General features: G+C 50.9%; 1 protein-coding gene across 6 annotated transcripts in view; it reads right to left on the reverse strand.

The window, feature by feature from the left end:
- The window catches only part of Dot1l (DOT1 like histone lysine methyltransferase), a 103,935-nt gene extending 84,234 nt beyond the window's left edge, over window positions 1–19,701 (reverse strand). For 2 of the 6 annotated variants that reach the window (XM_051177338.1, XM_051177336.1), the window contains exons 1-6: window positions 19,377–19,698; window positions 9,035–9,078; window positions 6,711–6,785; window positions 4,163–4,226; window positions 2,339–2,567; window positions 343–437 (exon numbers count right to left, since the gene is read on the reverse strand). In XM_051177338.1, coding sequence (XP_051033295.1) covers window positions 343–437; window positions 2,339–2,567; window positions 4,163–4,226; window positions 6,711–6,785; window positions 9,035–9,078; window positions 19,377–19,457 — 588 coding nt within the window. In that variant the 5' untranslated portion in view covers window positions 19,458–19,698. Of the gene's footprint in view, window positions 1–342; window positions 438–2,338; window positions 2,568–4,162; window positions 4,227–6,710; window positions 6,786–9,034; window positions 9,079–19,376 lie in introns of all 6 variants that reach the window. The other 4 variants (XM_051177335.1, XM_051177333.1, XM_051177334.1 and 1 more) reach the window with 3 other exon arrangements.

A 19,701-nucleotide genomic window follows, 5' to 3' on the forward strand; every position in this document is an offset into this window, starting at 1 on the left:
TGAACATTCAAATAGGGGTTCCCAACCCTCCAACAGAGCCCCTCGATCATCCTTTGCAGCCCCAGCAAGAGCCTGAACCACACCCTGGGAGGAACAGATGGGAGACATCCAGAGGAAATGTGTACCCTCTCAACTCAGGAGCTCAGTACCATCCTCTCTCCAGTAGGGGGTGGCCATGCCTTGCCAGGACAGCAAGAAATACTCAACATGAAGCTCTGCAGAGCCTGCAAGGGATATGGGCACTCTGCTGGAAGGTGCTGGGTGTCACAAACAGAAACTCTTGGCCTGAAAGAGCTGTACCCAGACAGAAGCCCAAAGCAGCATGCACAGGTGGCTGCTCACCTCCGCGTACTTGGCTGGGATGTCTGCTTTCTCCACTCCGTAGTGATGTTTGCAGTTGGTGGCAGCAGCAACCTGAAGGACAACCTGCCCCACACCTTCAGCCAAAGAGACACAGGTCAGTCTGTGTGGCCTCCACAGAAACACAGTGGCTTCAGCCACATGACAATGTCTCTTGGCATCAGAGAGAAGGCCACCATCAAGGCACAGACCTCCCACCAGAGGATGTCTACACCACTCTACTACCTACAATGCAATCTATGAACCTGTAATATGCCTGTTCCACACTGCAGTTTGGCAGGGCCTGGCTGTCCCTATGAGGGGATGAAGACACAAGGCTTAGCAGTCTGCAGAAAGGCAATTCTTGGTATAAGTCACTCCCTGCTCCTGCTATGGCATAGACAGATATAGCCAGTCAGGAGACCTAACAGGTCTGCTTGGGGATGGGAAACAAAGCAAGAAATCCAGAGGCTATAACTGCCAGCAACAGGCATGCTGGCCCATGGCAATATCGCTTCATGCCATTGAGGGTTGAGAATCTGAAGATGACCCTCCACTTGGCAGGTCAGTTTAACATTTCAGATGGAAAGCACACTCCACCTGACTTTCTAAGCTGGACAGTGTTTTCTAGTAACAAGCAGCTCAGAACTACAGGCAGAGACGCTGGAAGACACACAGTGGCTTAGGAGACACAGGGCCAGGCAAGGAGGCATCCCCTGTACAGGTTTCATAGAGAATGTGAGCCCCAAATCTACACGGCATTGAGAGGGGCTCTGGAAGGTGAGGGACCCCAGAGGCTTGACCTTCAGGGCTAAACCAGCAGCTCTACCTCACACCCTATGAGGTGTAGAAGACAAGACCTGTGCTGGACGGTTTTAAGTCAACTTGACATAAGGTAGTCATCTGACATGAGAGAGCCTCTATTGAGAAAATGTTTCCTGGCTGGAGAGATGGCTCAGCAGTTAAGAGCACTAGCTGCTCTTCCAGGGGTCCTGAGTTCAATTCCTAGCAACCACATGGTGGCTCACAACCTTCCGTAATGAGATCTGGTGCCCTCTTCTGGCCTGCAGGCATATATGTAGATAGAATACTATACAAAAAAATAAATACATTTAAAAAAAAAAAAAAAAAAAAGAAATACTTTCTTTTAGAAAAAAAAAAAAAAAGAGAAAATGCTTCCATTAGATTATAGGCAAGCCTATGGGACATTGGGCTTTTCTTATTCTTTTCTCTTTTTTTGGGGTTGGGAGGAATGGTAAAGGGTTCAAGACAGGGTTTCTCTGTGTAGCCCAAGGCTGTTCTGGGACTTGGTCTGTAGACCAGACTGGCCTCTAAGTCAGAGGTCTGTCTGCCTCTGCCTCCCAAGTGCTATGATTAAAGACATGTGCCACCACACCTGGCATATTTTCATAATTAGTGATTAATGGGGGGGGGGGAGCCCATTGCAGGTGGTGACATCCCTGGGCTGCAGATCCTGGGTTCTGTAAGAAAGCAGGTGAGCAAGCCATGAGGAGCAAGCCAGTCAGCAGCGCCCTCCATGGCCTCTGCTTCAGCTCCTGCCTCCGGGATCCTGCTCTGTTTGAGTTCCTGTCCTGACCTTCTTCAATGATGAAGTAATGTGGAAGTATGAGCTGAATAAACCCTTTCCGTCCCAAGATGCTTTAGGTCATTGTGTTTTATCAAAGCAACTAAAACCCTAGGACTTGCCCCAAGAAAAGTGGCCACAATCAAGAGCCATAGCCAGTCACACAGGCAGCACAATAGCCCTGACTGTGTCACTTGTGAGGCTGCAGAGTGACCAGAAAAGCCTCAGGAACACTGGTCACACAAGTCAAGATCCACAGCCCCATAAGAGTATGGAGTTATAAGGAGCCAGCAGGACTGAGGGTCCCGGAAGCCTTGGCTCAGCCAGTGTCCTCCCTGAGCACTCATGTGCAGCTGTGTGATACTGAGTGAGAGCCCAAGGACAGCTAGAAGGCTGTGCTAAAAAAATACTCACCACTGCCCAGGTCTACAAACAGGTCATCCTCGGTCATCTTGATCTCGTCAATCATCTGGGCGACCAGGTCAAAGGAGGTCTCCCCGTACACCTCAGGGGAAAAGGGCTCGTAGTTGTTGAGCTTCTCAGGGTCAGTCACAGAGTGGTTGTACACCTGCTGCAGGATGTGCCGCAGGAGCCCATTGGATGGTCGAGTATTCAGCTTCATGGGCTGCGTGGTGCCCTTCCACTAGGGACAAGAGTGGGCATGACACATTTTACTCCACAGCAGCCAGCAGCAACTGACTGACACCCAGAACTTGGTAGACTGAAGCAGGGGGAGCACCTGCAGTCCAAGGCCAGCCTAGACTACATAGTAAGATCCTGTATCAAAAACCCAAGAGGTTGCCAGGCGGTGGTAGCTCACACATTTAATCTCAGCACTAAGGAGGCAGAGGCAGGTAGATTTCTGAGTTCGATGCCAGCCTGGTCTTCAGAGCAAGTTCCAGGACAGCCAGAGCTACACAGAGAAACCCTGTCTCAAAACAAATAAACACAAAAGGTGGGGGCTTGAGTGTGGCTTAATGGATCTATCCTGAAAACCACAAACAGAAAAGCACAGCAGTATGAGTGCTCCTACAAGTGCACAGAGCCAGTTCTGGCCTGCCAGGCTTCTGCCTGACCCTTTCACATCAACTCATGCACTCCATTTAGGTTAGTCACATGAAGGTCAGCTCTGACTAGACCTCAGCTCATGGCCTAGGCCAGCACTGTGGTCCCAGGAGCCCCTCCTGACTCCAGCCTCCGTGGCAGGTATGTCTCCTCCCAGGACATACTCAGACTCTCTAGCTTTGGGACAGGGTCTTTAATTCAAGTTCACAAGAAATCAGCGAAGAGCTGTTGCCCCTGCAAGTGGTATAGCCTGGCACAACCTGGCATTCATCTACAGATCTGAGCCACCAGAGCGAAGGGAGAATTCCCTCAGGGGAAGAAGGGCTCTACCCCTTGGTTTCATAGCCATGGACACTCTGCCAGACATAGCAATGGGTAAGATGTGACAGGACAGGACAGCCCAGCTGAAGGGGCCAAGCCCCAAGCCTCTTGCTGTCCCACAGGAGCCCTAATGCTGCTAATTCAGTTGGTGTCCCTATGGTACAGTGGTGATGGCAGGATCAGTGCCCAGTGGGCCATCAAGGAAGAGCTGCATGAACGTCTTAGCTCAAGGAGCCATAAAGCTACCCTGTGCCAGCCCAGTCTCTCCACACAGCTACATCTTCCACAGGAGAATTCCCTGACACCACAGAACCCCACAATGGCCTAATACCTGCTAAAAGCCCCAATGACAGAGACCCCTGTGCCTTCCAGAAAGACCATTCCCTGGGTGCCAGTTGCTGAACTCTGCTGCCTGTACCCAGCTTGTCAGCTAAGGTGGAAAGGTGGAGGACAATTCTGTGAGGCTCTACTGTGAGGAGGACACTCCCCTCCCCAAACAGGTGGAGCAGACTAGAATATGTCAGAGCAGAGCCCTGAGGCTGGGAGCCAGCTGCAGGGCAGAGGCTGGCTCCCAGTCCGGAAGGGTACTGATTACCTGCACCTCTGCTACATCATACAGGGATGGGCAGAGATGGAAGGTTCTGCAGAGCAGAATGACCTCATGAAGCTACTTGAGAAAGCCACCTGGGGCTTGATGTGCTCCTGACTCCCCTGCCTCACCATGCCAACTGTCCTCCCCACCACTTTCACAGCCACCAGGAGGTCCTCCTAGTGCTGGGCTGCCCTGGGAGGCCCAGGAGCCAGTACCATGAAAACCCACTGGGGACAGCTCGAAAGTAGGGAGCCACCTACCAGCTGGTGGATGCTGTCGATGGCTCGGTTGTACTTGTCACACAGTCTCTGCATGCTTTCAAAGCTGACAAAGAGGGGAAACAGATCATTAGTGGCCTGTAACATGCCCAGCTTTTACAGACATGTAGGGTTGGACAAAGCCTCCGGGAAGGCTTGGGTTCCAGAAGCACCAAAGGCTCCATGCTGAGACAAGACCAAGCGTAGGGGCAGTCTGGGTGGGTCTCTATCTATCAACTCTATGGTTAAATGGTGTCATTAGATGAGAAATTCAAAGAGCAAACCACTACAAAGACTGAGCTAGAATTGGGGAGGTAGCTCAGCAGCTAAAGTGCCTGTAGCTGAGTTCAAGGTCCCGAGTTCAAATCCTCAGAATCCATGTAAAGCTGGACAGGGACAGACATTTGTGGACTGGTGCTTCTAAGACAGAAGAGGGCAGGTTTGGCATGTGCAGCAGGGACTGTCTCAAACAAGGTAGAAGGTAGACAGCTACCCAGGTTTCTCTGTCCTCATGACTGTGCTGCTCATTCATGATATGTACATAGACATACAATCAGACAATGTTCAAATTCAGAGTAAAAATATATAAAATCTTTTTCTTTTTCTTTTCTTTTTGGTTTTTTTGAGACAGGGTTTCTCTGTGGAACTCAATTTGTAGACCAGGCTGGACTTGAACTCACTGAAATCCACCAGCCTCAGCCTCCCTAGTGTACTATCACCACCCAGCCAAATTAAATCTTTTAAAAAGGAAGCAAGCAGACAGAGTGCCAAGGAGTGTGTGGACAGCAGAGCCCCCATCAGTCTCTAGACACCAGATGCAGGGACCTGTAGCTTCTGAGATAGGCCTGGGGTAGAACAGCCCAATTGGGGACTGCCTCTAGGAAAAACCCTGTGTACTTTGAGCACCAGGTCAGGAACCTGCCTGACTCCATTTTGAAGGCAAAAGCCATTATCCTGTTTTTTTGGAGACAGGGTTTCTGTATATCATTTAGAAACCTGCCCTCAAACAGGCTCTATAGACCAGGCTGTCCTCAAACTCAGAGATCTGCCAACCACTGCCTCCCTAGTGCTGGCATTAAAGTCATGCACCACCATCACCTAGATTATCCTGTATTTTTAAAAATAAATTTGTATTTACTGTAATAGTTGACTTGCTCTGGTTCCTGGAACCTATCTCCCCACTGCAATCCATGACCTTGCTATGTTTTTTAGAATACCCTTACCTTCTTCCTCCCTGACCCACTCCCTCCCTATTTACATGGTGACCACATAATTATTTCTAAGTTTTTTTTTTTTTTTTTTTTTTTTTTTTTTATTTCCTCATTGCCCTATTGTCCCCCTTTTGTACAACTAACTACTAGGGATTTTACTCCTTAAAAGGGGCTCAAGGAGCCAGGCAGTGGTGGCATGCTCAGCTTTAATCCCAGCACACAGGAGGAAGAGGCAGGTGCATTTCTATGAGTTCATGGCCAGCCTGGTCTAGGCCAGCTAGTTCCAGGATAGGCTCAAAAGCAATATAGAGAAACCCTGTCTCAAATACATAAATAAATAAAACTCCAGAATCCACAGGGAGCCCCATGCTTGGGAGTAGGGGCTCTGAGGCACTAACACACACAGGCAGCTTCCTCCCCATGTGAAGTAGTCACATAAAGCCATGTGATGCCCCGGCACTCCAGCTACAGTAGGAAGGCTTCCCTGAACTGAAGGCATTATGGAAAAGCCAAAACAGGGTGAGGTGGTGGCACACACAACCACAGTCCTGGCTACTTATGAGTAATTTGAAGTCAAGCTAGGTAAGGTAAGAAGGCCCAATGTACTATCAATGGGGTGAGGACCCACATGCAAGGCCCTGGGTACATTCCTCACATGGCAAAAGTAAAATTCTCAGAGGTCCAGGACCTTCTAGCACATGAACTCAAAGGCAGTGAGACAGGGGTAGTTCCTGCCCTGGTCACCTGGCATAACTCACAAAGGAAGGCTTCTGTGTCCTATGGGTCCAGAGAGGGGGACCTGCTTGAAGAAAAGCTCACACCCAGATGCTAGTCATGGGGTGGAGGCCTGCCCAGGGGACAGACCCAGGGTCACCAAAGCTGACCAGCATCAGGAGTCCTTTCTAATAATGAGGTCAGAGGTCAAGTGAAGCTTTGCAGGCACACTGCAGAATGGAGAGGCTGAGCAGGAGGTGGAGCCTGTGTTGGCCTCTCTCAAAGGAAATAAACCCCATTCTAGGCAGCATTCCAGGGATGCCTTCTCTTCTCCACCCACTCTGTCCTCAAGGAGAGGTGCTAGGTGGGGACAGGGACCAGCCTCACCACACCTGCCTAGCCTGAGCTAGCAGTGTCCCTCAGAACAGAGCCAAAGGCAGACAGACAGACTCTGACAGAGCTCTCTCACCAGCCCTGCTCATTCCCCAACTCAAGTTTGTTCAGTGAAGTTCCCAGGGATGGCCTCACTGCACAGCAGACACTCCTGGAAGTGTACACAGATGGTGACAAGGGTGTGGGCAGTCCAGAGGGACAGCCCACAGTCCACTTACTCCCTTCCTGCTTACCTTTTGGTGTCATAGTCGATCAGGACATAGTTCTCCATCGCCAGCTTGAGATCCGGGATTTCCTCACAGACCCACCTGAAATGGAACACAGAGCTCCTGCTGCTGGCCTAAGCTTCCTTCTCTCTCTCTCTCTCTCTCCCTCTCTCTCTCTCTCTCTCTCTCTCTCTCTGTGTGTGTGTGTGTGTGTGTGTGTGTGTGTGTGTGTGTGTGTGTGTGTGTGTAGGGAGCACTACTGAGAAATCACATGGATTTTATGAGGCCAAGGTCAAACAGTACTGGCACTTGGAAAAGAAACTAATTCACATGTTATGGTAAAAAGTAAAATATTAGCTAGGCTTGGTGGCACATGCCAGCTGGCCATCCCAGTAATGATGGGAGACTCTGAGGCACAAATACTCCAAATTCTAGGCTAGACTGAGCTACAGAATAGACCTTTCTGGGGGAGGAGGGTGGAATGGTGAGGAGAGCTGGCAAGATGGCTCTGCAGGTAAAAGCAAAGGTGGGTGGCATAACCCAAGAACCCAATTTTAATCCAGGAGCCTACATAGGTGGAAGGAGAGAACCAACTCCACAAAGTTGTCCTTTGACTTCTACTATGTGCTGTGGCATGTGTACACACACAGACACACCAGCTACAAACACAATAATAATAAAAACTTTGGGTAGTCTGGCAGTGGTGGCCACCTTTAATCATAGCACTCTGGAAGCAGAGACAGGTGGATCTTTGAGTTCAAGGCCAGCCTGGTCTACAGATCAAGTTCCAACAAGCTTCAAAGCTACAGAGAAACCCTGTCTCAAAGACAAAGAAAAAAAAAAAAAAAAGTCGGGGGAAGAGACTAGGTTTGACAGGAAGGTCAAGGGTCCAAGGCCATCCAAAGCTACATAGTTATTATGTTCAAGACCAGCCTGGGATACACCAGATAGTAAAAGGCAATTAATTAATTGTTTGTTTGCTTGCGACACGCAAGCCCTGTGTAGCCCTGGCTGTCCTGGAACTCACTCTGTAGACCAGGCTGGCCACAAACTCACTGAGATGTTCCTGCCTCCTCTGCCTCCCAAGCTCTATGAGCTTACCGACCCATGCAACTATGTCTGACCAGGTAGGCTCTAGGGATTTGATCTGAACTCAGGTCTTCATTTACCAACAAGACTAGCTTTCAGGCTGTTGTTCCGCTTTTCAGCATCACTGTGACTGACATAAGCAGTGCTTGGCCAAGCCCAGCTTTTTGGGCTGCAGAAGCCAGGCTTTTGTCCTAAGAACTGCAATGATGTGGTTCTAGTGATGCAACTAGGCCTATCTGCTGGCTCCAGGAAAGACAGGTGCTGGGGTGGCCCCTAGGAGGGTCTGTACCTGCCTGGAGGCCTGCCCCAATCCCAGACCATCTTGTTTCTGGGCCCACCCCACCCATTCTCCCTAATGTGGTTCTGTTCCACCTGCAGCCCCCACCTCAACCTGCAAAAATGTTTCAGCTTTCACTGCCAGACTCTTACATTTTTTTTTCTAGTAATTTTTTGTGCACGGGGGCAGGATTGTGTATGTATGCAGGCACTTGTGGATGCACAGGCACAATTTGAGTGACATAGTGTACCACAGAACATGCAAGTATCAGTCAGAGGACCTCAGCAGATGGTCATTTCCTTCCACCCCAGGGATGAAACTTAGGTCCCCAGGCTAGCACAATAAGTGCACTGTACCCTCTCAGCCAACTCACTGATCCTTTGTAGCACTGTAATTTCCACCTCTGAGCAGCCAATGGCAATCTAACCCTGAGTCTAGGGTCTTGGCTTTGTGGTCGACAGGGTTTTCTCCCACTAGTCTACGTCCACTATTCCAGGAGCCTCAATGGTCAGAAGTTCCACAAGTAGGACAGAAGAGACATCCCAACAGGCAGCCACCCTGGTGCCATGCCTCTGCAGGTATCAGGATGGAGTCATGCCCTCCACCCCGCAACATCAGACCTTAATGGACCTCACAAACTCCTGTTTTTCTCAAAGGTGGGGACTAGTGAAGGAAGATGGGGGACACAGAGACCTCCCCCCCCCCAACAGCTCCATCTTGCAGGAGGCTGCAGCTCAGAAGCTATACATGAGACCTAGCTCATTCCTGCCACTGCAGGGGAACAAACAACTAAGGTTTTCTCTGATAAGCACAGTGTGTGGCAAGGGCTGTGGCAGGCTGCCCTGCAACTTAATGCCTCTGCCAGGGCTCCTCCCTACTACTATACTACTCTCTACTTGAGGAGGCCCCAGTGAGGACAGCAAACTAAAAGTGCTGTGAATCCCATGCAGCAGCCCCCTCCCCATGAACCCCATGCAGCACTCACCGGATAGTCTCAATAATTTCATGAGCAGCATCGTGGTGCTTGTCCTGAAAGAGAAAACACTGCAGAGTCAGTCCCTGGCAACCACACAGTGACACCCCGACTCTTGTTCTGCGATGCACTCACAGCATCTGGACCCCACAGATTTCCCAGAACTGGATGGAGCCTGACTCAGAGCTTTGTCTCCCTGCAAACTCAACAGGTGTCAGCAAGTCCTGCAGAGTCCCATTGGGCCAGTGTCCCCACCTAAAGAATGAGAAATAGACATCACAACCACTGGCCAGAACTCAAGCCTTGCCCCAGCATGACCATGCAAGGCCAGATCTCAATCTGTCACCATGAGATGAAACTCAAAGATGCCAATTACACACTGACAGAAAGCCACATAGGGAAGACTGACAAAAGGAAGCAGGAGGTGCAGTGCTCCCACCCCCCCTGGGCCAGCCAGTGAGCTTTCTTCCCTTCCACACACTGCATACTGCCTAAGACCTTTCCCAGCCCTAGCCCCAGCCCCACCACGGAAGTGAGCCATGGGATGATAAAAACCACAGCTAACAGTGCCTCTTGAGAGCTGACAAACAAACATCATGGCTAGGTTCCCCAGGGCCCAGGCTCTGTCCCAGCTCTGCCCAAGTCCTGGTCATCACCCATTGCCACAGAGGAGCTATAGACTCCAGTTGATCCTGTCCAGTGCACAGTCATAGGTCATAGGTGACAGGGAACATTCAACATAGCCCAGGAACACTGGTGTGGGCTGAGTGTCCCCTAAAGAGTCTCCCACTGTGGTGGCATGGAAATGGCACCACTTGGGGGGGTGGGCATTAAGTCTGGAAGCATAACCTACAGGGCTCAGGAAGTTTGTGAAACTTCCATGATAGACTGAAGCAGGCAGCTGGCCAAGTCTTGCAGAGAACCCCAGAAGTCACCATGCCTGGGTGCTCTTTCCACAGCCAAGCTGTCTTTGAGTCACCCACACTCAGTAAGTAACCCTAGTGAACTCACAAGTCGCCTAAGCTCTACTCTATGGGATCGATTCTGTGGTCTGTGGCTTGTGCCCTGTCTGGGGTAAAGTGACAATTGCCCATGTCTCCCCAGAGAAGCCATACAGTGGGGGCAGATTGTTACCCAAATGTCTCACCTCTTCCTTTCACTGCATAACAACAAAACGTGCAAGCACACACTTATGTTCATATGCTACTTCTGCCAAGAACACCCAGTATCTGCTCTCTCTTCAGGATCAGTCTTATCCCAAGGTCACCCAGCCACTCCTGAGCACTGGGGCTCTGGATTGAGGCCTGCAATGGGAAGAACAGCAGGCATCTACCACGGCGGTGCTGAGGCAGCGCCCACATTGTGCTACTCCATGCCTGGCCATTCTCTGGGCACCCAGTGGCTGCTCAACCCAGGTAGTTCTCACAGCTCTCGGGCAAGCACAGCAGCCACCACAAGCTCTGACTCAGAAAAAAGTCTTAGGAATGCTGGGGGTTCAATAGGAGGCTCAGAGAACAGAGTGCCTGCTGCTCTAGCAGAGAATCCAGGTTCAATTCCCAGCATCCACATAATGACTCATGACAGTCTGCAACTCCAGCTCCAGTGGATATGATGGCCCCCTCTGGCCTCCACAGGCACTGCATGCCATGGTGCAGACACATGCAGTCAACTAAAATAAAAATAAAATAAAATTAAATTTAAAAAAAACTAAAAGAAAAAATAAAAGAAAAAGACATGCCCAGCTAGCAATATCACAAAACAAAGTCTGACCTGGAGGCACACACCTCTCACTCTAGTGCCCTGAATGGTGCAGGCAAGTGGACTGGGAATTCAAGGTCTCTTGAGCTGCATGGAGCTCAAGCCTGATTTGGAATAAGAAACAGTATCTTGCCAGGCTGCAGTTGTATAGCCTTTAATCCCAGCACTCAGGAGGCAGAGGCAGGCAGATATCTGTGAGTTCAAGGCCAGTCTGGTGTACTGAGCAAGTGCCAAGACAGCCAAAGCTGTTACACAGAGAAATAGAGAAACCCTGGGTGGATGGGATAGGGGGTGGGGGTGGCTCATACCTTTAACCCCAGGCAGATCTCTGTGATTTCGAGACTAGCCCGGCTTACAGAGCTAGGACAGTCAGAGAGCTATTACACAGAGAAAACAAAACAACATAATAATAAAGTAAAATAAGAAAGGAAGGGAAGGGGATTCACTTAGCTAAGGCAGCATTGGGGAATATCAGAACACAGCAGTGGTCTTCCTTCTATGGCACTTCAACAGAGGGCCTGGTGGGGACATGCCTCTGCAGCAGACATTTGCTGGCCATGCACAAGGCCCTAGGTTCCAGGCCCAGCAGAGTCACTGAAAACCACACCACAGGCATACTAGTGTGGGCCTCTGTACTCAGGAGGCTAAGGCAGGAGGCTGGGGATTTTGCGGGGAGCCTGACCACTCAGGGCCTCACCCTTGCTCTACAAAACCCCAACACCATGATCCAACCCAGCCCTTGGTTTTCTGAGTCTGCAAGTCCTCCTGCTTCCACCTTCCAAGTACTAGCGTACCTTGTAGGAGGAATTTTTTGTTTGTTTGGGTGGTCTTCTGTGTTGCTCTGGCTGACATGGAACTCACTCTGTAGACCAGACTGACCTTAAACTCAGAGATCCTCCTGTCTCTGCCTCTGAATGTGGGGGTTAAGGGTGTGAGCCACCACCACCATCAGGCCCTTGTAGGGTTCTTCAAGTGCTCTAAGTACTGAGGACCAACCTCTAATGTTTGCTGGGCCCTATGTCCACAGATAATTCTGAGCTGCGCAAACTAAGCAGCACAGATTCTTTCCAGCAATGGCTACATCCTGGCATTCATTGGTCTTTAGGAAAGGGATAGGCATGCAGCCACCTGGGAAGGAAGAAAATGTGTTGGGCATAGCCGCAGGAGCACAGGTTTATGAAAGGTGATGCTTCCTTTATACAGGGACAGACCCTACCATCTACTCATTCTCCAGTAGGTATCACATCTGGCACAACATCAGGAATTCACTACTGGTTAGCCAAGCCATTTATTTTGTCTTTTTCTCTCTCCCAGTGCTAGGGATGGAACCCTGAGCCTTGTGAACACTAGGAAGGTCACCTACTGAGCAATGTCAGTCTTTTTTTGGATTTGTGAACAAGATCTTCAATGTAGACTAGGCTAGCCTGGAATACCTAATATTGCCCTGGTCTCCTGAGTGCTGCTCAGGTCAGACATGTGCCACCCATACTCTTCTCACCAACACCACAGTAGTTCCCTTCTTCCACAAAACATCCAAGTGAAGACAGACATGGTGGCACATGCCTTTAATCCTAGAACTTGGGAGGCAGAGGCAGACGGATCTTTGTGAGTTCAAGGCTAACCTAGTCTACAAAGAGTTCCAGGACAGCCAGAGCTACAGATAGAATTCGTGTCTTGAAACAAAACAAAACAAAAAATCCAAATGGCAAGGTGTGGTGGTATACACCTTTAATCCCAGCACTCAGGCAGCAAAGGCAGGCATGTAGTTTGAGGCCAGCCTGGTCTACATTGTGAGTTCTGGGACAGTCAGGGCTACACAGAGGAACCCTGTCTCTAGAGAGGACCTCTTACGTGATCCCCCAAATAACATCATACCAGGAGTTATACAACAAGCTGTAAGAGGCTGTTCAAACCCCCTCCTGGACTTGCCCCCACCAGTGACTGATAGCTGCTTAGACTACATGCAGGGTGACCAATAAAGCCAAACAGATCATCATCACCTCTACAAGGGCAAGAGGGGCAGGGTCATGTTCAAGGATCAGCTCAAAGGAGTCAAGATCCCCAGCCCAGCCCAAGACCTGTGGTAGAAACGTGACTACAGGGAAACCAGTGGGCAAACCAGAGACATGCATCCTGCAGAGATGCATGGAGAATGACCTCCATTAGCAGACATGATCCCACATAAAGAGGGACCGGGCCTTGGCTCTAGGTGGGCAGCTCAGTCAGATGTGCAGCACCAAACACTCTTGGTGTCCCACATGGCCCTGTACCCCATAACAGGAAGGAGACCTCTAGAAAAGGTCACACAGTGCTATATGGATACGACATACACAAGCTCTGCCAGATGGGCTGACCCCAGAATACACAGCACATTCCAGACTCGGGGTACATGTCTTTACACACATATGCACACATACACAGAGAGAAAGAAGAGAGCTCAGTCCTAACTTTCCTGCTAGCTTTAGAGTGGGGGCCTCACAGTGCTATCCAGGCTGGCAGACAACTCTTGAGCTAAAGCAATCTTCCCACCCCAGCCTCCCAAGAAGCGGGGGCCACAGACACACCCAGCCTTTTTTTTTTTTTTTAAAAGACTTGACCCTGAACTCTAAAGTCTACACAAGGCCCCAGGGCTCCAGGCCAGTAATTCACAGCACACATGGGGATATCTAGCTTCCTGGCGGCCAGCCTTCAAGAAGGCAGGAAGAGGGTGTGGGATGGTAACTCAGAGGTCCACAGGAGGACAAGTGTCCTTGCTCAGCTACAAGGACAGGGATGAGACCAGAATCTGTGCCAGCTGCCTGCTCTATAGCAGGCAAGGGCTCTATAGCAGACAAGGGCTTCTGCTGAACATTTCATGCCAAGCTGGCCTCTAAAGTCTTCAAGGCAGAGTGACACCACCTACCCAGAACTGTCAAGTGACACAAGTGAGTCACTTTATAAGAGTGACTGCAAGCAAGGAGGTAACCACCAGTACCCTTGCTGCAGGCAACTCCTCCCTTAGAGTGTAAGGGCAAAGGACAAGGGATCAGTTTACCTTAGGAGAGCTGGGACAAGCAATGAGGGAGGAACAAGCAGCCCTGCCCAGACAACATCGGGTACAGGGCAGCCCAGCACCTAGACAACTACAAGTACCTGTGCAGAGACTGTAGAGAGACAAAGAGTTCACAGCACTTGCCCTGCCAACATAAAGAAACCCTGCCTGAAAGCACCTCCACACCCTAGCTACAGGTGTTGGGGTGTGGAGACTGCATAATGGAGCTTGCTAGCTTCCAGCCTGCCTGAGGAGGTTCTCATCAGGTCTAGCAAAAGGCCCTGACTCAAAGGAACAGATGGTGACAGAGAACACAGGGCACCCTCTTCTGGCCTCCACTCTCACACACAGCACATACCTATAAATAAATTAAAAAAAAAAAAATCAATCTTAAAAAAACTACCTGGTGCATATGAATTCCCTATCAAGCTTGGTGCCACACCTGTTCTCTTCCCGTCACTCCATCCTAGGATGAAGGTAGAATGAGTGCTCCCATATGGACCTAAGATTTGGAACCTCCCCACACTCAAACACGGTAAGCCAGGGCAGAGGCAGTACACACATGCGCATACACATGAAAGACAGGGCCACAGTGTGGAGCTTCACATAGATGCCCAGAACAGATAGTTCTGAGACAGAAAGTCTGTCTACTAGTGAATGCTGGAGACAGGCGACTACTCACAGGAGTAATGGACTGTTCTAAATCTAGACAGTTGTAATAGCCGTCTGACCTGTGACTATTCCACAGATCCAACTGTACTGGATGCTGGGGCGAAAACCAGAACTTTCCACAGAATGGATAGGTGCTCCCCTACTGAGCTGAGATATAGCTCAGTGGGTAAAACACTTTCTAGTGTGGGCAAGCCCTGGGTGATGGAACCTAACACCACATAAACCAGGCAGGTATCACTACAGTATCCTGGAGGTAAAGGCAGAGTCTGGGCTTCATAGACACAGAGATAAGAGGTAGGGAAGAGGAGGGGAGATGAGAGACATGAAGCTCTCTCCCCTGTAGCTCTGCCCTGCCTGTGGGATACCCACACTATTGGCAGAGCGGCCTGTACAGGGCCTAGGAAGGCAGTCATGTGTGTCCTCACACTTGAGCCCGAGAGCTGGTGCCCACACAGGGCAGACACCTGTGTTTGTCTGAATCAAACTAGCAACAAGGCAATGCTCAAATGGGTGGACATCTGTACTACACAAGGCCAGACCATGTTCTGGAAAAACCGACCAACCATTCCAGGGACACTGGGACAGGACTGCCCCAGCAAGCAGAACTACCTATCTAACTGGAGATATGGGGCAGCTTACCCGTGCCTGAACTTTAGGCAATAGCACGTGGTTTGTCTGCACACAACTGACACCCAGCTCTGCAGGGCGCCAGTACCATAGCTTTCCCTCTTCCAGTTGTGGCAACCACAAATGTCCCTAGATATCACCAAGTGTCAGTTTCAGGGCAGGACACCCATGAGAATGGCTGGTTAATCTTTCCATAAGGCAGAAGTGATCAAGTCTGCCCAACTATCACATATCCCACAGGGGGTGTTCAAAACTAAACTAAGGGCTTTGCTTTGTAAGAGTAAGGACACAGGAACATTCCTGAGTGTGTGAACCTATAATCACTCCCAAATAAAATATTTAACTTGAAGCCAGCATGACATTTCATGCCTATATTCACAGCACTGGGGACAATGAGACAAAACTGCTCAAAGTTTGAAGCCAGCATGGGCTACACAGTGAGTATCAGACTGCCCTGAATATAGACTCAGAGCATCTCAGAAAAGAGAAAAACAAAGTCTAACTTGAAAAAGGGCAGTGCTTCCATGGCCAGGGAAACCTGCTGGGGGTTCCCCAGCTGTCCCCAGTCTCATCATGAACAGAGTAAGTGGCCTTAGCTTCGGTTTGAAAGGCAAGCACAGAGTCTATTTCACACAGAAGCCCACTGTCATCACCCCTTCCTTTCTGGAGCAGGTCAGCCCACACAGGCAGGCTAAAGGTCAACCTGCCTCCTGCCCACAAGCAAGGATTAGCGGGGACACTCACGGGAAGAGGTCAGCAGCAGAAACTACCTTCTGAGTCACACAGGAGCTGGCTCATCCTACCCACAGAACGACTCACCCAGCCTCCCACAGGACTCCCAAGCTCATCAGAAGGGACACGCCACCACACATGGCCTACTGAGTCACCAACAGGAAGGCCACCTGGTCCTCCCTCTCAGGTTTGCCCCCTAAGCTGCCTGCCAAGCAACTAAGAATGGCATCTGCATTCTTCTGCCAAAGGGGTCATTCCTTGAGGTCCCAATGTCCTAAACTGCTATAAGGATGATGTTCCCCTCCCATCTGTCAGTTCTCCAAACCTGGTCCCAAACTGGGTATTTCTGAATGTGGACAGCATGGCTGCTGTCCTCTAAGAAGCCATTGGTACCAGCCCAGGGCCATGCCTTACTCAAGTGTGGGACTCAGTTCCTAATCTACCTGTGAAGTTCCAGAACCTAGAGTGATAATGTTTTTCTGTCCTCTATGCATGTTCCAGGGACACCAAAGGTAGCTCGCAGGTACTTATATAAAGGATTATGAAGCCAGAACTGGTGGCATACACCTGACATCCCAGCTTTCTGAGAGCTAGTCAAGATATGCTGAGACCCCCCATCTCAAAACACAACAGACTGGGAAGGACTATAGGCACACAGTGTGACCTAAGCTCCCACCTCAGGGGCAGGAGCACCTGCATCATGGTCCCTACTCTGGATGCCTCCATAATGGGACCACCTGGCAACAGGAGATTTTTTTGTTTGTTTGTTTGTTTGTTTACTGGGGGAAGAGGGGTAAAACACTATGACAATGACTTGAAACTGGGTCTTATACACATGGGGCAGGCTTGCATGGAACTATGTAGCCAAAGCTGTTCTTGAACTCCTGATCCTCCTGCCTCCACTTCCTGAGTGCTGGAATGGCAGGTCTGACAAGAGTGTTGAATATGCCAGGCACTAGCCCCTGGCTTCCCTGAGAAGCAGAACTCTCTATGGGAGAATAGGGCTAGAAGAAGGCACTGTGGAGGTGTTGTCACTCGGGCTGTGTGAGAGCTGGCACTTGGACAGGAGCTGACAGCCACAGCTGGGATGGGCCTGCAGATGTCAGGAGCAGGGCTGGGCTAGCAAAGCCAACCCTGCCAAGTGAGATCTGGGCCATTCCCACCCGCCACTGGAAAGCCAGTTCCCGCCAGCTCAACTGAAGGCTTGACTCAGATGGGGTGGGAACTGGGCCAGTGTCACTGGGTGAACTTTCATCTTCATCCCCAGGGTACAAGGTAGAGGCAAACTGGCAACTTTGGGGATTCAGGCTGGTGACTGTCCACTCAGTACAAACCTAGCAACCCAGCTCTTGGTACTCCCAAGGACTACTACAGCCTGAATGAGTTCTCAAGCAGGTATCTGGAACTCACAGCCTCTAATACACACATATATACACCATACTGGGGTTTACCCAGCACTAGAGGCAGAAGCAGAATACCACTAAAAGTTCCAGGCCAGCCACAGCTGTATAAGACCAAAGAAATAATAGAAAAAGTATCACTGGACCAGCCCAGGCATCCTGTAACAGAATGAATGATCACCAAAATGGCTCAGTGCTTAAAGGATGCTGCACAGCTGACTCTTGTCAGACCTGCCATTCCAGCACTCAGGAAGTGGAGGCAGGAGGATCAGGAGTTCAAGAACAGCTTTGGCTACATAGTTCCATGCAAGCCTGCCCCATGTGTATAAGACCCAGTTCCAAGCCCTCAGACAGTGTGGGTGGACGAGCCTCATACACATTCTCCCTGGTGAATGGGGCTCCCAGAGTCATGGCGCTACACACTGTTGATCGTTCATTGGACTTTCTGGAAAAAAACTGCCAGTAGAAGACAGCATGACATTCAAGGAGGTAAGAGGTTGGGACACAGAGACAGTCGAAGGGAACTTGGGGATGGCTCAAGTGTGCTGCTTCTCAACTGTGAGGGTGGCTACAATTCACAGAACTCTACCCTGAAAAGAGTGGATGGTGATTCTAGAAGACAAAAAGAGGAAGGGATGAAATTTAAATCAGAACTTCAACATTCTAAGAGGAAAAACACCAAGAAGTCTGCCCTTCCTTTCTTTCAGACAACCTCCCAGGCTTCCCATGCCCTTTAGGCACCATCAACTTGGTGGGGGCAACTTTTCCAATTTCCCACAGTCTGTCCAACAAGACGGGACAACTTCTCCAACTTCTCAGACTTCTAGACAGGCCATCAACCTGGAACTCACTCTGTAGACCAGGCTGGCCTCAAACTCAGAGATTCAACTGCCTCTCCCTCCCAAATGCTGGGATTAAAGGCGTGAGCCATGGCCACTGATGATACCACCCAGCTTGTTCCTTTTTTTTTTTTTTTTTTTGAAACAGGGTTTCTCTTCGTAACAGCCCTGGCCATCCTGGAACTCAGAGGCCTGCTTGCCTCTGCCTCCCAACTGCTGGGACTAAAGGTGTGTAACACTGCCACCTGGCTCTTGTAGGAATTTTTAAGGACACACATACACAGAACTGCCCAATGGGAAGAGGCTGAGGATCAGTTGCTAGGGTGTCCCAGAGCACTGACAGTATCCCATGGGGCCCCAGTGAGGATGCGAACTCAACACACCCATGAACCACACTTCATTTTCTACTCAAAACATATACTGGGCCACCCATCAGGGACCAGGATGCTGACTTCCCCAAGCTCTCCTGGACTTCAAAACCCCTGTATGCCTCTGGCACTTCCACTATGCTTATCGTTTTCCAAGGATTGGAGGATAACACCCTCAGTTTTCCAAGGTCTCACCAGCTCAGCCCACCAACAAGAGAGGACAACCTCCCAGAATTCCCGAGACTGCCCCCAGCCATGCCACCAAAACGGAGAGGACAACCTCTCCGACTCTGCAAACCCTCTACAGACATTCGACCAATAAGAGCAACAACTGCTCCAGCTTCTTCTCATGGTTATCACCAAGCCAGCCCATCAACATCAGACAACACGTGAGATACAAACTGAGGTGACAACCTCCCAAACATTCCAGGTCCTTCCAGCCTGGCCCACTGTCATGAAAAGAACAACTTTCCAGAACCCTCCCACCATGCCACCAACAAGGGGGACAACCTAAAGTGACATGAATGGCCAACCTCCCCAACGAAGTAACACCCCTTTAGCACCTGCTCACCAACACCAAAGGTGACAACCTAAGAGGACAACAAGGAAAGGCAGCAGGATGAGACAGAGACGACAATATGAGGAGACATGACAAGACAACACGAAGAAACAACATAAGGATCCCATACTGAGGCTAGGCGCCGCCAACCTCCCAGTCCCCGTGGCCCTGCCCACAACGTCGCCTCGGACTCAGGTCCGCAAAGCCTGGAGACGCGGGGCTCCAGGCCGGAGGCGGCGACAGCGCCACAGGCACGCCGGGGCAACGGTAGCCGCGGGCGCGGGCCGGGAACGGCCAAGGACACGCCGCCGCCGCGGAGCCCGAAACCTCGCGAACCCCAGCCCCAGCTTCCCCGCCAGCACACTCACGTAGACAGGCAGCGGCCACGGGTAGACGGCGGGCTCGGCGCCCACTGGCGACTTGAGCCTCAGCTCCAGCTTCTCGCCCATGTCGGCGCGCGCGGCCGCCGCACCATGCTAGGCAGACGGTTGGGGGAGGGGCGGGGCCGCCGGCGGGAAGCCGGGCGGGCGGGGGCGGGCGGACGCGGGCCGGACGGCTGAGGACAGACGGCCCGGCCTGCGCCTCGGCCGCCGCTCCCGTGCGGCCCCCGGCTCCCCTCTTTGTAGGAGTCACAGACCCGGGGCGTCTACAGCCGCCGCCATCTTGGGCCGGCGTGAGAAGAAGGCACAATGA

The sequence above is a fragment of the Phodopus roborovskii genome, unplaced genomic scaffold, assembly GCF_943737965.1.
Source record: "Phodopus roborovskii unplaced genomic scaffold, PHOROB, whole genome shotgun sequence".
NCBI lineage: Eukaryota > Metazoa > Chordata > Mammalia > Rodentia > Cricetidae > Phodopus > Phodopus roborovskii.